General features: G+C 49.9%; 1 protein-coding gene across 3 annotated transcripts in view; it reads right to left on the bottom strand.

Moving 5' to 3' along the window:
* lhfpl3 (LHFPL tetraspan subfamily member 3) overlaps positions 1–13,825 on the bottom strand; it is a 38,419-nt gene extending 24,594 nt beyond the window's left edge. For 2 of the 3 annotated variants that reach the window (XM_088924083.1, XM_088924085.1), the window contains exon 1: positions 11,984–13,825. In XM_088924083.1, coding sequence (XP_088780209.1) covers positions 11,984–12,410 — 427 coding nt within the window. In that variant the 5' untranslated portion in view covers positions 12,411–13,825. The remainder of the gene's footprint in view (positions 1–11,983) is intronic. The other variant, XM_088924084.1, reaches the window with a different exon arrangement.
* Between the last annotated feature and the right edge of the window lie 5,924 nt (positions 13,826–19,749).

The following is a 19,749-nucleotide window of genomic DNA, read 5'->3' on the forward strand; positions in this document are numbered from 1 at the left end:
GATGAAACCCTTGAGCACAGAGATGATCCAGGCTAACTCTTTTGCTGCCATCACACTGGATGATCTTTCTTTTGTCCACTCCCCCTCACACATGAAAAGACATGTATTTCTCGGAGTGCTTTATAGACCTTAGGACATTGAAGCTAGGAGGCAGAGCAGAGTGTTTTGGAATCGCAAAGAGCACGATGGTGATGGCTTGAAAACGATGGATGAGCTTGATCAGAGTGGAGTTCAAGTTCCCCATAAATCCTGCAAGGCTGATGTATCCAGGGACAAAGAGGGATCATCTCTGAGCTGGACTGATGGTGTAAGAGCTGCTCGGGTTGTGCTGTGGAGTGTATGCGAGCTCTGTCATAGTACTGTGCGGATCTGATCATGGGAATGCAGCTGATTCTCTGTGACAGTGAAGCCCTGAGTACTGACAGGATCGCGTTCTGCTCCCTTCTTTGGCAATAATGCGTCTGAGAGTAGGGAACAGACTTTGAGAATAAGTCCAATAGTCTAATAGACTTATTCAGTCTATTAGCATAGAGTACTATACAGAGTACTGTAAGACAATACATCAGAAGCTTCTGCCATGGCAGTAATCACACCTGAATAAAAATATGAACTTGAGAGGAATAAGATCATAAATCAGAGGTGTGCAGCCAGGGCATTTGGTCCCGCAGATCTCCTTTGCTGTGCTTATCAGCTCAGAAAACAAGAAAAGCATTAAACTGCATTGAACTGGCCGTCCTCCCCCATCCCTGTCTTCCACACAGAGCAATCCGAAGAGCTGCACTGGCTCTGCCATGATACAGATGGAAGCATAGCTCATTGCCGTACGGCTCAGTGCTGCTGCCTGCCAGAGGAAGCTGCAATGACCCGATACTAACTGCACTCTGAATGAAGCTATTAAACAGTGGCAGTGAGAGTGGAGCGAAGCACTGCTGCCACTCAGCACAGTATTAGTCAGGCCTCACAAGACGCAAAGATGCTGATGGTCAGGTGCTGGAGTCTTACCCCTACGTCCCTCTGTCATGCGTTAGAACAAAGAGCTGACATTAGCTTCTTCCTGAGAACACAAGCCTCTGACTAAAGCAGCAAAGAGAATATATTCTTAAACACTTTTCAAGAAGCTCAACGTGCCAAATGGTAGGTTCATTCAGACTTTAGTTACTATTACTGATTATTAATAAATATATATTAATAAACACTCTGAAGTCCTTGCCTGTGTGCAGAGCCAAGCGGAGACAAGAGTTAGCACCCCCTTCTGGACCAGGACTGGACCAAGACTGGACAGCCGTGCTGTAGACACAGCGCCCCCTCCAAGTCCAGGACTGGACAGCCCTGCTGTAGACAGAGCGCCCCTTGTGGACCTGGACTGGACAACCCTGATGTAGACACAGCGCCTCCTTCTGGACCAGGACTGGACCGAGACTGGACAGCCCTGATGTAGACACAGCGCGTCCTTCTGGACCAGGACTGGACCGAGACTGGACAGCCCTGATGTAGACACAGCGCGTCCTTCTGGACCAGGACTGGACAGCTGCTTGCACACGATGTTGTAATCTGGAGGTCAGTACACATTCGCAGTCCCTGTGGAGGTGGTCTGAGCTGAACAGGACGATGAACACTTTACTGAGCAGCTCTGAGAGCTCCACCAGGACCAGCTGATCTGTGTCTCTTATCACTGCAGCGAGTCTCAGTAATGCCAACCTGTGGCTCTACAGCGCAGAGACAAGGCAACAAAGACGAGTCGCCTGCACCCACTGAGTGGCTCAACCAATGAAAGGCGCTTGCCTGAGTGCAGGTTGAGCTCCAGATTGCAGGTTCGAGCCACCAGCCGACTGCAACTGGGATCCCTTGAGTGTAGGGGTTGGGATTGGTTGGCTAGGGATCAGCGATATAGCGCCTCCGTGTGGTCTCTTGGGAGCTTGCAGGAGCGCCATGCTGTCAGTGAGTGACACAGCTCTTCTCCGGTTGGCTCCCCGGCAGGAAGACAAGTGGGCTGGAAAGTGGGCGGGGTCGGAGGAGTCACTTCCTCCTTCTCCCCCCGTGTGCAGACACAGGGTTCAGAGCCATGAGCCGAGATGTGAAAAGCACACTGGCTGCTCTAAATCAGGCGAGTGTAACAAATAACTGGTGGTTCAAAGATGGAAAAACAGAAGATACAGAAGAACAGAAGAAGATAAGTGTCTTAGGTCTTTTTATCCCACAAATGGCTATGAGCCCATGATCTAAATCAGAGCTTGAGATACAAGAATGCTGAGTATTTCGCTCCCACTAGGAGGAAACCTTAAACAGAGGAGCAGGAGCCTTCAGTCATCATAATCCTCACTTCGGGATTCCAAATGACATTAAGAAAGCCCACGTACCTCTTCACTGCAGACACCATGTACACCTGTTTGAGCTGGAGGGACCCAGCTGTATCTCGATGGGCTTTTTCTGTGAATTGCCCCCGGATGCCTTGGATGAAGATAAACTCTAATGGTAAAACGCACTGTGTTGGTATTGTACTAATCACGTCAAGAGTGTGTATCAAACAGTGACAGTGAGATGAGAATTTCAGAGCTCTCATCAGTCCTGAGGATGCACACTGAGTGGGGTACATAAAAACAACATTAGGTTGCTGTCTTGTCACAGTCAGGCATGAATCAAGCCAGATGAGGCCACAGCACAGCTACCACGAGGTAACGAGGTTCCCAGACACAGAAGAGACGCGGGCAGTGCAGGAGGTGCTGTCATAGACGTGGAACCATGCAGTGGGGAAGAGATTCCCTCGTCACTGTGGTAGCTGCTGTTTTACTGAGGCTCTTCTTAATCCTGGGGCCCCTCTGCTGGGACAGAGGAAAGTTCAAAAAGACAAATTTCAAAACCTTCTTGCCGTCAGGCCAGCTATCTGCTCTGCCACTGAGAAGGATAAAGAGTAATCTGCTCTTCTGTGCAGTCCTGGTCCTGGGGGGGACGCTGTGTCTACAGCAGGGCTGTCCAGTCCTGGTCGTGGAGGGGTCAGTGTGTCCACAGCAGGGCTGTCCAGTCCCGGTCCCGGAGGGGTCAATGTGTCCACAGCAGGGCTGTCCAGTCCTGGTCCCAAAGGGGGCGCTGTGTCTGTAGCAGGGCTGTCCAGTCCCGGTCCAGTAGGAGGCGCTGTGTCTGCAGCAGGACTGTCCAGTCCCGGTCCAGTAGGGGGCGCTGTGTCTATAGTAGGGCTGTCCAGTCCTGTTCCCGAAGGGGGCGCTGTGTCTACAGCAGGGCTGTCCAGTCCCGGTCCCGGAGGGGGCGCTGTGTCTACAGAAGGGCTGTCCAGTCCCGGTCCAGTAGGAGGCGCTGTGTCTGCAGCAGGGCTGTCCAGTCCCGGTCCAGTAGGGGGCGCTGTGTCTACAGCAGGGCTGTCCAGTCCCGGTCCCGGAGGGGGTGCCGTGTCTACAGCAGGGCTGTCCAGTGCTGTCCCTTTAAAGATGCTGATCAGCATCTGAAGAGCTGGGAGGAGCTGGTAAATTGGTCCTGAGCTGGTCAGGTTGTTGACATGTGAATCATGGCTCTCACAGTGGAGCGGCCCTGGAGTCGGCCAGAGCGCTGCTGTAAGCTCACAGCGCTGCGCCATGTGACCTCATACGCAGGGCTGTGGCATGAGGTGACAAGAGCGACCAGTGCTGGTGAGGCAAGGGCGAGTTCAGGACCAGCAGCGGGAAGCAGATCCGCTAGCTCAGCGTCTCTCGCCTTTGTCACTTCCACAGGCCACACCACCCCTCTCCCCCCCTCCACACGCACTTCACCGGCCCAGGAATGTTATTTAAAATATTTTGAACAAAACTTGTCTAGGTGTTTAACCTGAATTTGCCTCGGTACGGAGCCGCCTTATCCTGGCAGCGAGATATGGCGCCCAGCTTGGACGCTCCTTTGTTATTTGATCTTCTTCAGACATGAAACGGTTAACCTGCACTGCAGGCAATTTCCCCTGCGAGCTTCTGCTCTTTCATCTCTACACAGCCAACATGCAACACGAGGCTTAGATTGCTCCTCAAAGTAATGTACCAGCAACATCTCATTCCCTCAGCATTGATTTTTCTCAGGTGTGACTTGTCCAGAATTGCGCGGCGCGCCGGTTGAGAAACGCGGCTCTGGAATCCCTCTTGGGCATCCCTGAGGCTCGAGCTGCTTTCGCAGGTGTCTTCCAGGGCTCCCATTCGTGTTGGCCTGGGTGCGGGGGTGTGTGAGACGGCTGCAGCTGTGCTCTGCCACTGCTGGATGTGATCACCGGTACTGGTGGGATCAGCGCCACCCAGCGCTGGGTTTGTAGGGCTTAGTGAGGTCACTAAGCAACAGGCTTGGCGCCAGTGAGGCCTTGTGTGTGTGTGTGTGTGTGTGTGTGTGTGTGTGTGTGTGTGTGTGTGTGTGGAGCCAGCAGAGGCTGACATAGAATCAGCCTGCGATCACACTAATTAACCTATCCCAGAGCCCCCCTGTCCGCGGCCGTGTCCTCAGAGCGAGACAGAGCCCGCTGCAGCGATTCGGCACATGTCCTTCCTGCAGGGGCGCGCCGAGAGCGGCGCTGCGATTTGAATCGAATCTGCAGTGCGAGCGCCGTGCCGGGCGGGGCCGGGGATGAGCGGAGCCTGCTCTCCAGTGTGTGCCGAGAGTTGGCAGGTCCAGGCTCACGCAGAAGGTGCTGTGATGGAGGTCTGGGGCTCTGCTGCCAGAGAGGCAATGACTCAAACTGCAGCCCTAGGGTTCTGGCAGACACCCGAATCCTGCTACTCAGCTACAAGCACAGGAGGCAGTAGCATACACACAGCAAATCAGAAACCCCTATTTCCTGAAGCGACACCAGATCACTGATCTCTGGTCCTCTGGAGACCTACAATATACCTACTGCCTTTCTTTCCAGCTGAGTTCTGAATGCCTTGAGTGGATCAATCAGTTACTTGATCAGGAGAAGTCAACCTGGCTTTCCTGTCTGCCTGTAAGACCAGGAGGACTGTGGCCGTCAGACACAGCGGACAGGCAGACAGATGGACAGACAGACAGATGGACAGGGTGCTGTGGGTCGCACACACCCAGACACAAGCACAGCAGTGCTGCGGGTGCAGCTGGTGCTAGTGGGTCAGGATGCCCTTGCCTCCCTGCATGCCTCTCCTCTCATCCTCAGAGAGGAATAAGTACGCCTTCTGTCACTATGAGTCCAATACTGTGATGCTGGTGACCCGCAACGATCAGACATCTATAGCCTGCAGTCAGGAGGTGCTGATTTCACTCATAATAAATAATATTTGACATTATTATTAAGTTTATTTAAATTAACATAATTGGTTAATTATGTTAATCCAAATGAACTAAACAACAGGGTATAAAAACCAGTGTAATACCTAGTGCATTTGCTTTTATATATACCAACATTATAGCTATGCATAAAGGACACAACTCCTAAAAGATCTCTGTAGATTTCCTGCCCCGTAATAGTTCCCCAAAAGAGGGATACTGTTGCTCAGTTTAGAGATCAAATCTCAGTTTGGCAGTTTTGGAGGTCAGAGGTAAAGGCAGCCTTTCTGAATTGTAATCTTACAGAAGTACTGTGTGTGATGGCAATTTGTGTCCTAGTCCTTAATGAATTGATTTCCTTCTTCTTTCTGCTTCACAGGGACCAGAGGACACAGGTAGAAACTACAGTACCTGCAGGTGCATTTTAAACAGGAGGCACCTCTTTACACAAGGGGTTTTGTGAGTCTGCAACAAGCTGATACCCTGACCTCTTTCTAGAGACAGCTCCATGAGATCATTGGATGAAGGGGCTGTTTACTACCCAATCTGCTGGATGGGATGGATGACTTTGTCTTCTCATTTAGACATGTTCTTACACTCTCAGAACTCAAATCAAGTCAAGCTGCGTTCAAATTATACAACGTAGTAGTTGGACCTTAATTCTAGTCAACACTACACACTACACTACACACTACAGTTGAGCTACCTGCCACGATAAGAGCAAGATGGACTCATGGCTTCCTTTCTTCAGCTCTGATGTTCTAATTATTTGCCTTTCAATGCCCAGGAGATTTGACTGAGGTGACTGAAATCCTGGAAATAGACTGAATCACATATGCTCAAGCTTTTAAATGCATTTTAAATGCAGACAGAAACAGAAAAGCTCCAGAGCACACTGAGAATTTATACACCGGACTGAGCACAGGAGGCACTTGGCTGCACAGAGCTGCTGGGAATAAAGTCATCAGAATCTGGTACCGTCCAGGAAGGGCGTGATCAATAAGCCACATGCAGTTAGGCCTGGGTCATGGGCAGAATGCCTGCTCATTTATACATTTTTTTTTGCCAGGATAATTAAGGTGAATAGCAGTTGTAGACAGCAGACTATTCTCAGTTGCACCAATTCTAGAGCTCTCTAAAGCTCTAATGTATTTATTGAGTGGTTCCTAGTTTCAAAGTTATGTTATGGTGATAGCCTCTTACATACAGCACGCCTATTAAGAGATTCGTGTGACAAGATAAAAGCTTTGTAATGTCATTATCATCTCTATTGCAGCCTGTCCACAACAGACAGGATATAAAACTGGCGTTGGAGACAGTAAGTCTGAGACGCTAGCTGAAACGATATAATACAGACTCACTGCACAATCCGAGATTCTGAAAAACAATACCTCTCTCCTGGCATTAAGGTTTCCCTTATGATCCTCACAATGTAAAAGTTCTGGTACCAGCATACTAATCGCCCCTCGTTTCATTATTACATTATTACCACATCAAGAGGAAGAGGATCAAGGCACAAACCAATCTTTGACTGGAATCTGGCTGCCATGCTATTATTCTGACCGCTACCTTGTTTTTACCCAAAGATCTGACTTGAAAACAGGAAACCCAAAAAAAACAACCTAGATCTCTGCATTCAGTGTTGCATCTTCCCTTCTGCTCCCCCATGTGACTGAAATGCACGAGCGAACTCCTGCTGCTTCTGATGCTGCTCACATGCTCCCTGTCAGCCCGCCTGCTGCCCCCCTTCCTCTCCCCGTGTCTCTCTGTCGCTTCGTCGTCTCCTTCGCGGTGCTCCCCGCCTCCCCTCTCTCACGCACAGCAGTCCTCCATGTGGCGGCGGCGTGTTTCCCAAACCTGCCTGCCTCCATTTTGAGGAGGGCTGAGCCTCCTCCCTGTCTGCTCGGCTCCCCCCCCCCCACTCTCCCCCAGACACCTGGGAGCTGAGCGGTGCAGACGCCCCCCCTGTGCCGCTCCGCCACAGCGCCCAGCGACTGCACGCGCAAGTCTGCCCCCTCCAAACACGCCGCGGTGGCGATCGCTCGGTGTTTCAGAGACCTTCTCTCAGCTTCCTTGCAGAGAAAAGCCTCTGAGATTCCGAGGCTTCTATCCGAATCCTGGCTATCTGCCTGCTGAACGCGTTTTCCACAAACACCTGGGGGGGGGGAGGCCTCGTTAACCTTTGAGAGGGGGATAAAAGAGGGTGCTTCCTACCCCTTCGGGGCGAGAGTCTGGAACTTCTTTACTCAAAGGGTTGTAGATGTATGGAGCGGGCTAACCAATCCATATTGTTGAAGCCTATGCCGTGAGATGTCATACTCACAGGAAGGCGTGTATTTACAAAAAGGGTTGTGGGGGCGGAGAACAAGCCATGTTGCCGAAAGTGATATTCTGGCTTCTTTCAAGACATGGCTGGAAGAGATCCTAAATTCCAGATAGGAGGCACTTCTTTACACAGAGGGTTGTGGAAGTATGGAACAAGGTGCCCTGTCATGTTGAGGAAGCTGATATCCTGGTACCCTTGGATCAATTAGCTACTAACTACCAAATGGGCTAAATGGGTTGAATGGCTTGCTCTAATTACCCTTCTATGTTTTATGCAAATGTCTGCAGAGATCTTTTATTTAATATTTTGTAGGCACCTTGGTAACCATGAAGACAGTTTGGAGCACGCTGTCACTGGTGGTGGAACTGGCATTTCCAATATAATGCAGTATTACTGTCAGCCATTTTTGATCTACAGTTCTGCCCCAGATGATGGATATTAGAAAGGTTCAAAATCCTCCGAAAAATTGATAAAGTCAACCTTAACCACAGAACACAGGTGGATACTAGGTAAAAGTACATTGAAATCTGAGAAACAGAAGGCCCTTCTTTACACAAAGGGTTGAGAGAGTACGGAACAAATCTACTCAACCTGGATGTTGAATCCAGAGCCCTGGTTTCCTTCAAGAAGCAGCTGGATGAGACTCGGATCACCAATGTCTTATGCAGTGATCCTCATTGGTGGTCTTGGATGTACTGACTGCGTTAGTCTTCATCTGAGTTGTTAGTGAGATGATATCAATTACGAACTCAACTGAGTAAATTCTGATGACCACTGCAAAGTGTTTAGCCCTGGGACAGCAAATCGGATCCACAGTTTGGCAAACTTTCTAGGTCTGTTTCCTGTCTTAGCTGTCAAGGACTAGGGAAGGAAAACAGCCATTTAATTTAAGTAATTTGCAGTCTCAGGTCTTCTTGGGTTTTGGGCCATCACTGGGCTGAGTGATTAGTTTGAGGTGGCTGCAAATCATCCCTGACTGGCCGCACTTCAGGAGCCACAGAGAGTTTCACTGTTCAGCTAATCTGGACTCTCAGTTTCTTAACTGACCTAAGCACATAGTGGTGTACTTAGTGGTGTACATAGCAGTGGTGGGTGACTCTGTGGCTAAGGATCTGCGACTGTGGCTAGAAGGTTGCCGGTTTGTATCCTATGGCCAGCAGAGGAATCCTACTCTGTTGGGCCCCTGAGCAAGACCCTTAACCCCAGCTGCTCCAGGGGTGCTGTATAAATGGTTGACCCTGAGCTCTGACCCCAAGCTTCTCTCCCTGTCTGTGTGTCTCATGGAGAGCAAGCAGGGGTATGTGAAAAGACAAATTCCTAATCCGAGAAATTGTATATGGACAATAAAGTGATCTTCAGTGAACAGCACTGTGGACCTCCAGAATGGAACTTGATCATCACTGATTTTGCCCTTTGAGGAGCCTGAGTTTCCTTTACAGTTTGCTGCAGGCCAGTAGCTCTTGGACACCCCTGGATCGAGAGCCCTTGCTTGTTTACTTGCTACCTCACTCAAGAACTAAACAGACAGATCTTTACGAGGACACAATGGAATTCTGGGTCGGCACTGAGATGTTATTACAAATCCAGGCTCATCTTTTGCCTCCAATCTACAATGATGTTACCTGCTCTATGCTGAAGAGGGGAAGATGGAAATGTAGAACAGGTGAGCCAGAGGAGGAGAGGAGGGAGAGGGGGAAGGAGATAGCGCCAGCAGGAAAGAGAGAGTAATATAGATAAAGAGCAAATAGAGGTCGCATGGTTGCACTGCAGCGAGCCCTGAGTGAAGGTTTTGTGTCATCTGTCAAGAGCTGGCCACATGCTCTCCATAGATCCAAATGAATCTACATGGATCTGTCCCATTCTTCATCTTAACCACTGTCTTTCTCCAGCCTCAAACTAGGGTTTCAATCCAACTAAGCACTCCGATGCTCAAGTGAAATAATTCTGAGCTTCCGAGCTTTAAATAATCTGTTTTTGATTGCATTTACCGGCTTTTAGGTAGTCTAATAAAACTTGATGGAAATTTGGAAACTTCAAAAGCTTTCACAGAGGAGAACAGTTGCACACTAAGTGTTAAATGAAGGGTGGAATGAACTAATATGAAATCAATTGAGTCCAAAAGTACAGGTTTGCTGAGAGACACTCCCATCCGAGGCACAGCGTCCATGAACACCTTGAACCTGGCTCTTTGATGGTTTCTTTTCTTATCTGTCTGAAGTAAGATCTGCGTCCAAAGCTGAGAACAGCAGGGGCTTCTTTACACAAAGGGTTGTAGGAGTGTGGAACAAAATGCCAAGCCATGTTGCTGAAGCTTTGTCCAAGAACTGGCCAGATGAGATTTCTGGATCAATTAACGACAAACTACCACACAGGCTAGATGGCCCAATGGCCTCTGCTCATGTGTAAGCTTTCTTACTCTCATGTCCTGTCTTCTTAACTCTATATGAAGGCACGGGTCAAAACACGCATTGGTTAGCCAACAGCACGTTTCTAATTAGGTACCAAAACGTTATCTTCGTCAGAGCACCTAAAGGAAGTTTGCAACACAGCACAAGCTTTCCTAAGTGTTGTGAATGGCCTACAGCAAACAGACCCTGTTCTCAGTGTGCCTTTATAGTCCTTTCTAATTGAAAAGAAGCAGAGAGGCTCTGGATTGCTCTGGTAATGATGAGGCTCAGTAATGTGATCTGCAGTCATAGACATGTGGTTATCAGCAGGCTGCATCATCTCCGACAACGTCGACAACTGATCTGTGTATTGTTGCTGGGAAAACGATTATTGGACAACAACATCGCTCCCAAGCCTATCGGACGCTTTAAACATCCGCGAAAATGGGACGATTTCTGCTGAATTGATTAGTTTAAGGCACGGGTTGTGAAGAGGCATACTGATTTCTGTGGCTGTATGTCTGTGCACAGGAGACTTTCAAGTCTCTGGGGATCTTTTCAGCTTTGCCAGTGATTAAACATCGCCTGTCCTATTGCTAATCATCCGTGCTGTGTTCTACGATAGCTGTAACAGCTGAGGAGGGTATGCGTGGGTTCCGAATGGGGACTTTGTCGTTTAACATTGTCTGTTTTTACGTGTGACAGGTTTCTCTACCTATTTATCAGAGACACGGACCGAAGGATGCAGTTGAACCTTGTTTTTTTTTTGGGGGGGTCCTGCAGAATAACAAGCAGCGAAACGGTTCAGCACCACGGACAGCTCTTGACACGCAGTGCTGCTGAGACTGCAGGAAGCGGGCACAAGAGCTGTTCATGTCCCGGGGTACCAGCCGGGATACCAGCCTTTATTTAGGTGCAATTACTGCTAACTAACTGCTAGCAATAACTTCTAAATAAAAAAAATGCACAAGACAGGTCATTTTACACCGTCCACGGCTTCTGCGCGAATCTCGTACTTTACCAGGAGAACACATGGACGCGATCCCACGTCCAGTCCACTTCCACAGGTGTCTGTCACTGTCAACACAAGCTCCAGGAGAACTACACACCGCAGCGGGGCTGGCGGACTTGTACAGACGCAGACTGGAGACACGGGTTGGCTCTGTTGTTCGCCAGCCCGCACAAACCCTTCCGAGCTGGCACCAACTACTGATCATGGTCCTCACACCGGCAGCCGCCATCTCTTGGCGCGACACACCACAAACGCGGAGTTTAAACTGCTCTGTCCTGGACTTTTACATTTATCATCACTCTGAAGGGGTTTTTTTGTGTGTGTGTGTGTGACTTCTAAAACATGGGGTTTTTGTTTTATGTCCACAGGAAAAAACAACAGGTCTTATATGTGTATCCGTATATGTGTGTTACGAATGTAGACCAAGGCGTCTAACATTTCGGGAAATCTGTGAGTCAGAGAAACACCCCCTGAAACCCAAACAATCAGACAACCAGCTCCTGTCAGCAGGTTCATCGATAGGGCTCCATGTTGCCAAATTACCCTATTTGCATTTCTTTTTACCACCTTTCGGAGTCACGGCGGCCGGGGTACAGTATCTGTTCGTGCAGCCGCTGACTCACGCACCCGGGCAGAGAGGGAGCGAGAGGGGACGCGCGCGGGCCGGCCGCGGGACCCGGGCGCTCGTCTCCCAGGCAACGGGCCCCCGGCGGCAGGCCGCCCCCGGCCGGATCCGACAGCGGCTTGTCTGCGGTTTTGCCACACTGCGTTCACAGTCAGAAACACGGGGTTATTTCAAGCGCGGTTTTCCAGACAAGGGCCTTTGCGAGTCGCTCCACCTTTGTGAGCCCCGTACCGTTTCAGCCAAGACCACAAGTGCTCCCTGCTCTGCGGTATTATTGTGTCTGGTGTGGGTTTATTTTATTCAACCCCAAGGGATGACAGAGTACAAAAACACCCTCCTCCCCTCCAATTATTATTATTATTAGTATTATTATTTCCGGAAGGCTAACTCACCGGAGGCGAGCTGCATCCAGCCGCAGATCTTGTAGACGGTGGCGGTGCTGCAGAAGAAGAAGAGGGCGAAGCAGACGATGCAGGTGATGACCAGGACCATGGAGAGCCCGATGAAGAACGACGCGGCCTTGAAGGCGCCGGAGGGGATGGAGCTGAACTCGGTGAAGCTGCCCTGGCAGGTCAGCTCCCGGGACATCCCGTTCCCGATGCAGTAGTGGAAGAGGCCGAAGTAGCCGGCCTGGGGCGTCTCCACGCCGTCCCCGATCCAGTAGGGCTGGATGAAGCACACCACGTTGACGATGGCGAAGAGGATGGTGAAGATGGCCCACAGGACGCCGATGGCGCGGGAGTTCCTCACGTAGTTGGTCCGGTAGATTTTGGCCGCCTCTTGGGCGGGGAGCATGGCGGCCGGCGTCCCCGGAACCATGCTGATCCACAACAAAGCAGTACTTCTCCTTTTCTTTAAGGGGGAGGGGGGAACAAATCTTATTCGAGGACCGTAAAGCAGAGCGGAAAATAAAATAAACAAACAAACTGCTGTCGTCTTCGTTTGTATCAGTGTCTCCGAGTCTCCTTCTGTACTGCAAGCAACAGTTTCAGACGGGGGCGGGGGTCTCGGCGGCTTGTGTCTTATTTAAACGGCCCCCCGCGTCGGGCAAGGACTGTGCTGCGGGAGGAGAGCCCACGGCCCACGGCGTCTCACGGCGCAGCCCGCAGCCCGCTCCTGCCTCCGGCCGCTCCGGGGTCCCCCTGTCTCCTCCTGGCTGGCCGATAGCCGCTCGCCCGCCGTGGCTCGGGAGGCGAGAGAGCTCTGACCCCGCTCCCTTTGCCTCTTCACTGCCAGATATATCAGATAGTCTCGAAAAAGGGGGAAATACGACAACAAACTATAAGCACGTACTTTGTTCTGAGCAGGGCTTGCGTCGAAACGCCCGCCAAAGCTGTCTATACCATCATTATGAAAAAAAAAAACCCAAAATAAAAAGACTAATCTGATTTTTTTTGTGTGCTTTTAGACGCTATTAATGAAAACGATTTGCGAGGGAGTCAGAAAAAAAGCGTGAGAGGTTTTTTTTTTTACCTTGGGATCAGCCTGGTAGCCGCAGTCGTTTGGTTGCTACGGAGATTATTTTGAACAACCTTCAGTTTCGTCCGAAAAAAACAAAACAAAACATTGATGTCTAAAAGAATCACAGGAAGACGGATACCAAAATGCAACATCCACCTGGTTTCCTCAGCTAGGAGTATGAATGAGACATGGTGTGCGGGTCCTTGATCCCAGCCGGTTAATCTGCTATGTATTCTTCACGAACACCTGTGTTCGAGCAAATCCGTCTGCCTCGTTAGCGGTCTGCTTCAGCAGAGAAAATCACGGACCCTCCGTCGCACGGAGAGTGAAGACGGCCCCGGCAGCCGGTTACAATCCATTTTTATTAATCCAGATTACATTGCGTGTTTAGAGAAGGAGAAGAGAGGGCACAAAAAAAATCAGTCATACGCGGCGCACGATTTGCAACACAGAAGGAACGAAATTCCTCCCTCCCCTTCTCCTCTGGGCCGGATCTTCAGTTTTAGACGGGGTCAGACGCAGCGACAGCCTCCTCTGCCGGTGTCCCGGTGCCCTTTAGCCGCACACAGCCCGGCCCGTCTGCGGCGCCGAGCCGCCTCTGTGCCCGGGCGCGGAGGAGACAGCGAGGGATCGCGGGTCTCGGCTACGGGCGGTCACGCCGCAGAGCGCCCACTCTCTCCGCGGCCGTGCGTCCGTCCCTAGCTGGCCTGTCTACAGGTCCTGTCATCCACCCAGCGCCTGACTGTAAGAGCCAAGCAGCGCTCCCTCCCCTCTCTCTCTCTCTCACTCTCTCTCTCTGCCTGTCCACCCCCTCCCCCCCCTTTCTCTCCCCCCACCCTCTTCTCGGTGCGTGTTTACCCAGTAGCGGTTAAGGGCTCCACGGCACATGTATGTGACACATACACCGCACCGCACAGCTGCCGGCCGGGGCTGACGTCAGCCGGGAGGTTAGGGAACATTCCGCTCCTGCGACAGGTGGCTTTCTGTCAGGGAGAGGAGGAGACACTGATGGCCACGTTGCTGTCTTTATCGCTGTTTCTCCGCCGTGATTTGTAAGAGAGCGGGTAATAACGCCCCCCTCCCCGCTCCCCCACACGCACATACACAACACCCCCGAGAAAGAAAGTGCGACAAGCAAGGCGACATCACAATATACTTCAGGCTCTTGTGGCCATCAGCATACTGGCTACTGTATAGCGTTAACGCAGTGCTACTGCAGTGTTCACTGGTAACAGTCTGACGTCTTAACAACGTTATCTGAAGCGGGAACAGCTCACATCCCAGAAACGTAGTCTCCCTTCAGGGTTTGTAACCCTGGAGTAAAAACCTTGCCAGAGCAGTTTTATCTGAGCAATACAAGCCCTGGAAATCTGGGCACAGCATGGTGCTCTAGCTGGGTCACCTGGGAAGTCAGAAGGAATCCAGAACGGCATGAATGCCATTTGCAATTCACAGGGCAGAGAACAAGTCTGCGAACCCCCATTATAATCTTGGGAATCACAGTTTCTGACCATGATACCCCTGCTGGCTTGTGATGGGCTGGTGTCCCGCCCAGGGTGTACCCTGCCTTGCACCGGCTCCGGCTCCCCTGTGACCCGGAAGTGGAAGACATGGATAGAATATGGATGGATGGGTAACCTCATTTAATCAAAACCAGTCTTTCTTTAAATAACCAAAAGGTTTGATATTTACCCATGCAATATGTAAGAGGATAAAAAAAGATGTAAAAAATAATAATTAGGAATCGTCCGTCCATGTTCTAACCACTTTATCTAATTCACTGTGACAGGGGAGCTGGAGCCGATCCCAGCAAGCCATGGGCACAGGGCAGGATACACCCTGGATGGGACGCCAGCCCACCACAGGACACATACAGACACAAACACACACACGCTCACACCAGCGCCAGATTTCCCAGAAGTCAATTAACCTACCAGCATGTCTTTGGACTGTGGGAGGAAACTGGAGCACCCAGAGGAAACTCACGACAACATGGGGAGAACTTACAAACTCCACACAGATAGGACTGAACCCAGGACCCTAGCACTGCACCAGTGCTAACCACTGCACCATTGTACTGCCCAATTAAGAAACAGTATGTGAACTAATAACTGAACCCATGGTGTACTTAGCACAATTAAGAAATAGAATCAGGTGGTTAAATAATTGTAAATAACAAGTAAATGAGAGGTGAGTTTGGGCAGTACTGTCCCATACAATGATCAAAAGGTTTGTGAATGTGCTCTTCATCATGCACATTACTGGGAATACTGTATGTCATGCCTTGACCAGAAGACCAGAACCTCAGATCAAGAGTGCTTGACGATCTTCAGAAGGGATGGGGTTACAAATCCGTTTCTAAATACCTGGAGCTCCATCCATCCCCTGCCAGGCACACAAATGGACTACATTCTATCCAGGACAGGTCGGTCTGCTTGCATTTTCCCTTAGAGCACCCAGACAATCAACAGGGAAGTCAGGAAGAACCCCAGAGTCACATCGAAGCTTGTAACGAAGCGTTCTTTCAGCACCCTATGCAGGCGACACAATCCAGGGTAGAGTGAGGAAAAAAGCATGCAGGAGTCGGGAATGAGAACAGGGGGCGTGTCCATGGTGCGCTGGTATTTAGGGGAGGTGTGGCCGAGGCAAACAGTCCAAAACTGAGTCCGAAGGGAAATCCAAGACAAGGCAAAAGTCCAGAGCCGGGTGGTCCATCCGAGACGAAGACAAAGGGAATTAAAAACAGGAACTGGCACAGGAACAGGAACTAAAAACTTGATGGGACCAGGCGCTCCAGGAACAGAGTGAGCGTCTGGCTCTTATAGGACGGGGGGCAGGAACCGGAGGCAGGTGTAGGGAATGAGTACAGAACAAGGAAGGGCTGGAGAGTCCTTAAGAGGAGGGGTTTACGATCGTGACAAGCTGGGCTAAAGGCTAAAGTCAGTGTTCCTGTCTCAGGCATCAGGAAAAGGCTGAATGGGAACAGTTTTCATGGAAAGATGGCCAGGGAGAAACCATTGCTCTCTGAAAAGAACATTACCTCCCATCTCAAGTTCACCAAAGGGCATCTGGATAATCCACAAGACGGTTGCAAGGTTGTTCTCTGGACAGAGAGGTCAAAAGTTTAACGTTTTGCCCATAACGAGAAACAATATCTGTGGCAAAAACCAAACACTTCCTCCAAACAGAAAGACCTTGTCCCAGCTGTCCAGCAAGGTAGTCGGGATATCAGGGCTTGGTGCTCTGCTGTCACAGGCCCAGGGTGGGATATACAGTTAGTGTTGATGGAGCCTCGAATTCAGTCTTGTATTAGCACATTCTGGATGAGAATGTCAGAACATCCATTCGTCAGCTAAAGCTGAAGTGAAAGAGAGTCAATAATAATAATAATCACTTATACTTATATAGCGCTTTTCTGGACACTCCACTCAAAGCTCTTTACAGGTAATGGGGAGTCCACTCCACAACCACCAGTGTGCAGCCCCACCTGGATGATGTGACGGCAGCCATAGTGCACCAGTACACTCCCCACACACCAGCTCTCAGTGGGGAGTGGAGCAGAGTAATGTAGCCAATTCACAGATGGGGATTATTAGGAGGTCATGACTGGTAAAGGGCAGGAGGAAATTTGGCCAGGACACCTGGGTAACACAGTTTTGTGAAACTCCCTGGGATTTTTAATGACCACAGAGAGTCAGGACCTCAGTTTTATGTCTCATCCGAGGGACGGTGCCTTCTTACAGTAAAGTGTCCCCGTCACTATACTGGGGCATCAGGACTCACACAGACCGCAGGGTGGGCGACCCCCGCTGGCCCCACTAACATCTCCTCCAGAAGCAACCTTAGTTTTTCCCAGGAGTCTCCCATCCAGGTACTGACCAGGCTCACACCTGCTGGATTATAAGGAGGTCATGACTGGTAAAGGCCAGGAGAAAATCTGGCCAGGACACTACTATTAACACCTCTGCTATTTTTGAGAAACACCCTGGGATTTTTAAAGACCACAGAGAGTCAGAACCTCAGTTTTACATCTCACCAGAAGGACAGCATCTTGTTTGTGGGGCGTTAGTACCCACACAGACTGCATGGTGAGTGCCCCCTGGTCTCCCATCCAGGTACTGGCCAGGCTCACACCTGCTTAGTTACAGTTAGTTACAGGAAAGGTCTAGTTGAAGTCATTTCTGCTGAAGGGTGAGCTGACAGTTGCTGATATTAAGGGTTTAACAAACGTCTTCACTGTTGGATCTGTTGGATCATTTATTATCTCAAAATACTGTATATATTTTGTCCTTGTGTTATACATTTAATCAGGTTATCCTGATCCTTTATTACGACTTACATGAAGATCTAATTATGTTTTAGGTCTATACAATACATGGGAATGTGTATCTGTGTATAGGCCCACTGACTGGGATTCACAAACTTTTTCCCAGCACTGCATTAAAAGCCCAGCTACCTCTCATTATCTTTGAATCAACATAACTCACACTCATGTCGTTTTCCCATTTGTGTGAGAATATGCCGATACAGCCACTTAGTCAATGACCGACAGGATTTTCAGACAGGGTAGCCAGGGGCGGAGCGGTGGCTCTGTGGCTCAGGATCTGCGCCTGTGGCTGGAAGGTTACCGGTTCAAATCCCCTGTCTGGCAGAGGAATCCTACTCCATTGGGCAACAGAGCAAGACCCTTAACCCCAGCTGCTCCAGGGGCGCTGTATAAATGGCTGACCCTGTGCTCTGACCCCAAGCTTCTCTCCCTGTCTGTGTGTCTCATGGAGAGCAAGCAGGGGTATGTGAAAGACAAATTCCTAATATGAGAAATTGTATATGGCCAATAAGGTGATCTTATCTTACAATCGCACTTTGCTCAGTTATTGTTCACATCTTTAAGTACCGAGGATTTCCCAGTGACTAGAGGCCCAGCAGCGCTGTGGACCTCCAGAATGGAACTTGAGCATCACTGATTTTGCCCTTTGAGGAGCCTGAATTTCCGTTATGGTTTGCTGCAGGCCAGTAGCTCTTTGACTATGACAAATTCCTAATGCAAGAAATTGTATATGGCTAATGGATTGATCTTATCTTTGTGTTTTTAAAAGCCATTTTCAAATGAGAGGTGGTCCCTCAGCGGGTTTCCTGGACCAGTCAGTGGAAATTCACCTCTGTTTGGGTGTGAGGAAGAGAGAGGCCAGCTGGCGTACGTTCAACCTGGATTCCTGCAAACCATTCCCTGCTGGAGTCTGATGTCAAGCATGGACCTCTGAGGTGAGAGAACAAGCTGCCCAATCAGAATGGACTGGAGTAGAAGACAATGGGATGGAATTGAATGTTGGGGCGTTAAGGAATAAAACACATCTCAACCCTAATATTTGTTTTTTAGGGAACATCCCAGCCTTCTGTGCACGCAGTTTGACAGCACCTGACTTTCACACGGTGAGATGCGGAGATTCAATCTCTAATGTCTATTCCATGGCTACGCCTTTACTGAGAAAACCCCTTGGCGCAGAGGAGAGAGGCTGAAGCAGCATGAACGCCAGTGAAGCAGCAGCCGTCTGGAACTCGCAGGGGACAGCAAGGCTGTACCCCTCAGCTGCAGGGTGTGCTTACTGGGCTCCGGATCGCTCTCGTTTCCCAGTCGTCAATGGTGCGGCAGTATGATGTATACTCTTTTGTTGCTGACTTACGACAACGAAGGGCTGTTTCTTCCCACAAATCCAGAGTCGTCATTTATTATACTATCCATCCTACCAATGTGGAAAATCACCCGCTGGGTCTTTGCATTCTGGATCACAGAGATGCCCCCTGTGCCCACAGGGGGAGAAGGAGGCAGTACAAAAGGCTCCCCTACCCTGCATCGCCCCCTCCTGGGCTGTTCCTTGATTCACACCCTCTAAGTCAAAGGGCAACTCATCTTCTTGCAACCACTTGATCTGACAAGCTCTATTCGGTGGCTCTGGTTCACAGTGGAGCTCCTCGGATACTCATGGGGTTTCCAAGTTCTATTTTTTCCTCAGTGGAACTTTTTTCCTCCCCATATGCCAAAAGAAGCCGTGGAATTTTTAAGGCATGTCTTTCGCGCAAGAACAAGGGGTGGTACAGTCCGCAAGAGAAATGACATTTTTGGAATCCAGTACTTGCACTGCATAGGAATATCATTTAATGACAAGCAGCAGTTGAGCACATTGTGCTCTTGGGTGAAAAGCAATAGACGCCCCCTCCCGCTGCTCTGTTTAAGTCTCTGACAAAATCAAGTCAACCCAGCAGGTCTCTTCGAAATGAGCAGTGAAATACAAACCAGGGGACGCAAGTGGAAACGACATGGAAAACCAAGAACAGGGAGCACTTCTTTACCCAAAGGAGTGTGGGAGTTCGGAAAGAAATGTGTCTTTTTACTCCTGGATGGAGAAGACTACAAGGGGACCTGTTCCGCGTGTTCAGTTTTTTCAGCCTGGCACAGAAGGACATAACTTTAATTCCAGAAATGTATTAGGCGGATCTTCTCTGGACTGATTCAGAGCAGCAATATCTAATTTGTAACGGGGCAGCCAAAATTGTACACAGTATTCTAAATGGGGCCTAATTAGTGCATTGTACAATTAGGCCAAAGCTGCATTCTCAGCTTGTCACTAGACTTCTACAGCCTCTCTCTCACAGCACGTGAGCAGCTTGCTGGCTCCACAACAAAGTCTCCATCTGAGAC

The sequence above is a fragment of the Atractosteus spatula genome, chromosome 8 (genome assembly GCF_055471065.1).
Source record: "Atractosteus spatula isolate fAtrSpa1 chromosome 8, fAtrSpa1.hap1, whole genome shotgun sequence".
Classification (NCBI taxonomy): domain Eukaryota; kingdom Metazoa; phylum Chordata; class Actinopteri; order Semionotiformes; family Lepisosteidae; genus Atractosteus; species Atractosteus spatula.